The sequence below is a fragment of the Alosa pseudoharengus genome, unplaced genomic scaffold, assembly GCF_046254945.1.
Source record: "Alosa pseudoharengus isolate Yale_2024_CS ecotype anadromous, Long Island Sound unplaced genomic scaffold, YU_APseudo_1.1 YU_APseudo_1.1_scf_8, whole genome shotgun sequence".
NCBI classification, from domain to species: domain Eukaryota; kingdom Metazoa; phylum Chordata; class Actinopteri; order Clupeiformes; family Clupeidae; genus Alosa; species Alosa pseudoharengus.
Window position 1 is genome coordinate 18350171 of NW_027468870.1, and position 5295 is coordinate 18355465.

At 37.4% G+C, this 5295-nt stretch overlaps 1 protein-coding gene across 1 annotated transcript; it reads right to left on the reverse strand.

Moving 5' to 3' along the window:
• Positions 1 to 1632: 1632 nt before the first annotated feature.
• LOC143112626 (claudin-15-like) lies at positions 1633 to 4372 on the reverse strand. The gene is made up of 5 exons (XM_076274906.1): positions 4156 to 4372; positions 2385 to 2549; positions 2226 to 2307; positions 1816 to 1926; positions 1633 to 1729 (listed from the first exon to the last, which is right to left on the reverse strand). Exons 1-5 carry the CDS (start codon positions 4370 to 4372, stop codon positions 1633 to 1635), a joined length of 672 nt encoding a protein of 223 aa, XP_076131021.1.
• Between the last annotated feature and the right edge of the window lie 923 nt (positions 4373 to 5295).

The following is a 5295-nucleotide window of genomic DNA, read 5'->3' on the forward strand; positions in this document are numbered from 1 at the left end:
CACAGATCAGAACAGGAAGACCCTCCAGCGCATTGTTAACACAGCTAAGAGGATCATTGGAGCACCACTCCCCTCCCTACAGGACATTTACGGTAATGGTAATGAGATGTCCTTGACTAAGTTGGCAAATAACACAAAATGCTAGCAAGCTATGTAACCTTAACCTTTACAAAATATTAAAGTCTTATATTGTCTTTATCATCATAAAATATAATTTCAAATATTTTTTAAAAGCATTGAGTATCGCAGCATATCGGTAATGATAATCAACAGTGTAACAGAATAAAGATTCTATGACATTTACACAAATATCATGATGTGAGAGAAGAGAGAACAACTAAAATTGATTCCATTTTAAACCTTTTGTCCCAAGTGATGCATCATGGGTCTGCTTGTTAATTTAATGGAACAGTGTAGTTTTTATAGCAGGCAGGCAAGTCGCATTACGGTAATGAGGAACATTTAGTGTGGACACAATATTTTTACAATAAATGTAACCTTTCCTTTTGCAAAATATCATAAATATAAATATTAACCATAAATATAGACATTTTACACAACTTTGCATAATCTTCTTCAATTTATGTAAAAAGGATTTTTCATGAAATTAAAACAAACATTAGAATAATGGATCCGGACACATTTCGGTAATGAGAATTCACTGTGATTTTTGGTTAAATTGCTATGAAATAGTGTTATATAGTGAAATAGTGAAATAATGATAGTAAAAAACATCTGTCCCTATAGTATTCTTTACTGTCTTTGTAGAAATATATTGTAGAAAAATATTGTTTTCGGAAAATAGAACCTGGACATGTTAACCACAGCTTCATGAGAATCACCCACTGAAATGTTGTTATATCTTTTTGAACATACTCTAAACAAAATGTTAACAGTATTTGACAACATATAAATGATTCCTGTTGTCTTGAATACGAAGCCAAAGTTATGTTAGAAAATAAAGAAATATCTGAAAATTACTATATAACCTAATAATAAAATCCAGGGCAGCCAGGTGACTAACATCACCACTATCTTGTAATATTAAAGGTGCAATATGTAAGATGTTTACCTTAATATAACCTCTATGAAGTCAATTTGATGGTAAACGAACTTGTAATAGGGGAATCGTTCACCCAGCATAGCCATAGAGCACAGCAGTAGCGGGTCGTTACTGAGAGAACCAGCAATGCAACTTCTCTGACATCTCTCGAGAATCGTGAAACATTACCATTTCAGTATACAGCTCTTTGGAGATAGTTTTTACCTCTTATTAGTCCTTTGCCTCCTCCACAACAAAAGCATTTCCATTGTGTACAGGGGGAACAAGCCATGAGAAATATTTACACACACACACACACACACACACACACAGATGGACAGACCTGATTACAGTACCCTCTGTGCAAGGCTACCAGGCCCCAGCTGTCACATCCAGTGCCTGAGAGAGACATTCAATTATAATGGTATACCTTGCACTCAACAAATATTTATTAGATTGTTTCCATCGCATGCATACCGGTACTTCTAATACAGCTAACCTTTCTGGAATAAAAGAACTTTTGGATTGTGCAGGTAAACAACTGAATATATGTATCAGGCCAGTTTTAATTCTGATGAGCTCTTCCTCCTTCAGACATATGCATTCTTTTCATATTGACTACATGTGCTCTCTGATAGAGATCTGCTGGTCTTGTGAGATTTTGTGTGGGGCTGGGGTGGAAGTGCTCTACAGAAGAAAAAAAAGAGAGTATAAGGGGAAACTTAAATGTGCATGAGTGTTGTATTCACAACATAATATGGATAGACACACACATTTTGTTTTCTGCTGTCTCCAGGTTGCAGGTGCATAGCAAAAGGGACCCACTGCAGAGAGCAAGCACAGCTGAGCTCCAGCCAATATACAGACCCTTTCCAATCTCATACCTGCATACATACAATACAGATAATACTCAGCAAATAATTAGCAACTTTAATTCAATAGGTTACTTCACAAGGTCATTAATCGTGAAACTAGATTTCCCTTACTTGTGAAAGTACTACTACTTGTGTTATTTTGCATGTTGACAATGATGATTATCAGTAGTAGTAATCTGTGTTTACACACAAATCTGATCTGTGTTTACACAGGATTACTAATAAATACTCCAAGAAATAAAGTTCTAGAAAGGGTGATGTTTGAAAAGAGAAGAGGTTTTATGTTCAAAGTTTCTAAACAAACTCACTTAATTCCTGGATAGAGTGGGTCAAAAAACTCCTGAGTGATGGTGAAAGCATACCAAGACACTGCAACCACTGTACATAGGCCTAAAGGAAAAAAATGGTCAGTTCTTTGAAAATGGCTAACAACTGCAACATGGGAATGTTTTCCACTTTTTCCTTACCCTGCAATAAGAAGCATAATCCACCAAGAGTCACAATTCTTCCCTTAAGGATGTAGTTATCTCCTCCCGCCTTTGAGCACTGCATACCAAACATGGTTGAGATGATCCCAAATGTTCCCAACACTATAGCCGAAATCATAAATGCTCGACATGCCTGAATATAACCTTATCAACACACAAACAAACAAAAACGTGACAAAAAAACAGACATACCGTTTTATCCTTCATATGTTATATGCTTGTAAAGTGAACTGAGATACATGATCCGTCGGTAGGTAGGTAGGTAGCTGGCCTTATAGGTGTCAGGTATTCATTGTCTATTCCTGTCCTTTGGCATTTTGCCAGTCATTTATCAGCAACATAGTTCAGATATGCTACAGAGAAATTTCAGCTGTAACCAGTGTATTGGGCAGTAGCCTATCACAGTGCTGAGTAGGCCTACCGCCACTACCACTTTTTTTGTACCATACCTTTTATACCTCTTCTACAGTTCCAAACAACATTACACTTACGTGGTAGTGAGTAGAGGGTCCCTAAAGCCAAACCGAAGTATCCCGAGGTCTTTATGTGGTTGGATAGAGAGTCCAGAATGAATTTCATCAAGCCAGTACCTTTCCGGAAATGTTGCCATCTTTGCTGCCATCTTCAGGGGAAAGTCCGTAGGAGTCGATTGCTGAGTGTGGAGTAACATGCTCTGGAAATTCACAATTTCGTAGTAGTCCACAATTCGTAATAGTCCAGTCCATACAACTTCATTTCAATTTCGAAAGAAATACTGGACTATTTTTTTTTAAATAAAAAAAAACAGCGACGAAATTGTGAATTTCCAGAGCGTGTTACTCCACACTCAGCAATCGACTCCTACGGACTTTCCCCTGAAGATGGCAGCAAAGATGGCAACATTTCCGGAAAGGTACTGGCTTGATGAAATTCATTCTGGACTCTCTATCCGACCACATAAAGACCTCAGGATACTTCGGTTTGGCTTTAGGGACCCTCTACTCACTACCACGTAAGTGTAATGTTGTTTGGAACTGTAGAAGAGGTATAATGCCCGGGTCACTTCCAGGCTAACGAGTTTTGACTAAAAACGGTAAAATCGAACTTTCTCAAAACACATCCGAATGACATGATTTGGATGTCAACTCAACGTATGTACTCCCAATCATCCGTAAATTGATCTAAAGTGCATTTTACTCCGGATAATTCCTTTAAGACCAAACTGCTCTCACATGCTTTCTGCTAACTGTGCCGAGTTACAAATTCTGAATCTGCCTTGATAATTATTCTACCTTGTCTTTTATTACTTTTTTACTACTTTTGCCTTTCTATGCTTTTATTTGTTATTATTGTTTGGTTTTGTTTATGTAAAGCACATTGAATGACCTCTGTGTATGAAATGCGCTATATAAATAAACTTGACTTGAGTTGACTTGACATATATCTTAATGTTTTGTGTGCTCTTAAAATGCATGCCTAATGCATGTCATAAAACGCATACCAGATAGGCCTAACTTAGCAATTTAGATTAAAGGTGTTTGTTATCGGCTTATCTAGCCTGTAATTAACAGTAAAAATATATAATGGAAAAATATATAATGGAAGTAACAGTAACATTGTTATTGATCTACTATTTTTTTTTTCATCCAGTCTCCAATCTGTTTGTTTACAAAACCATGGTTAGCATAACAATAAACACAATCAATCACTTTTTAAAATGCAAATACAGTAGCCTACTATTTGCGAGTTTGCATTGTTTCATCAATCTTACCAGGAAGCGCAAGCATCGACTGAAAAGCATGACAATTATAAACTCCCAATGAATCGCTGGCGCATGACATCCATAGATTTCCATAGATCGTGGAGGTAGTAATGACACTACCCTCTGTGGTCGACTCCCTCCAGTATTTGTCTTGCAAAGATATCCCGATCGTTGCCCAGCCCAGAAAGCCGAAACAAAGAGCCGCAACTTCCAAAATGTCTCTCATTTTTGTTGATCAAAATTCAATGTAAGCTTAGCCCAGCTGATCTGATTTTATTAGTATGATTCAAAGGTTAATATGAGAGATCATCACTGACCCTCGAGTGGTCCCTCCAAGCACTTTGACAACAAGCACTTTGACGGTTTCCTGTAGTCTAAATATTGGGAGCCTATCTATCACTATACGTCATGTTCTGTCAAATATTTACCAAGTTATTGATTGAGCGGGGAGGGCTCATTTGAGGCAATCAATGTGCGGTAAGGTGTAACCTATTGATGCATTTAGCCAATGATTACAAATTGGATCCAAAATCAACATGCTTGATTGGACAAACGCTACACTCATGTAAAATATGAAGATGTCACCCTTTAATTTATTTTTTTTATTTCATTTCAATGCCTGCTTTTATTATGTTGATGTTTAATCAAAGCACAGTGAATTGTATTCCATTTAATGTCAGTTGATTGTCTTAAGGGACTGACCTTTACATGTCTGCAGGGTTCCTACGCAGTATGGAAAACCTGGAAAAGTATGGAATTTGACTTTAGTAATTTCCAGGTCTGGATAAGTAGGCCTATGGAAAAAAGAAACAAGGGTATGGAGAAATATTTGTGTTTCCAGACTATTGCATCTACAATAACTTCACTCAGGTCATAACGAACCATTCCTATTGAGTAGGAACTAAGTATTGTATAGCTTAACTGTCAGTCCACATCAAGATACAATTGAATGGGGGTCCTCAGAAAAAAATCTCTCCCACAAGGGGACTCTGGTACTAAAACCAAATCGAAAACTCCTGTTCTATGCACATGCCCTATACCAGTGTTTCCCAAAGTCTGGGTCGCGACCCACGGGTGGGTCGCAGGAGATTTTATTTGGGTCGCCAGCACAATTTATGTTGTGATACCATTTGTCATTTGATACCAGGA

Bases quoted from the DNA above. Each gene is read 5' to 3' on its own strand.
- LOC143112626 (XM_076274906.1), bottom strand. From the start codon at position 4,372: ATGAGAGACATTTTGGAAGTTGCGGCTCTTTGTTTCGGCTTTCTGGGC. The intron at 2,550-4,155 runs GTAAGATTGATG...TGTGTTGATAAG, and splicing joins GTCGATGCTTGCGCTTCCTG to GTTATATTCAGGCATGTCGA. The intron at 2,308-2,384 runs GTAAGGAAAAAG...TTTTTCCTTTAG, and splicing joins ATTATGCTTCTTATTGCAGG to GCCTATGTACAGTGGTTGCA.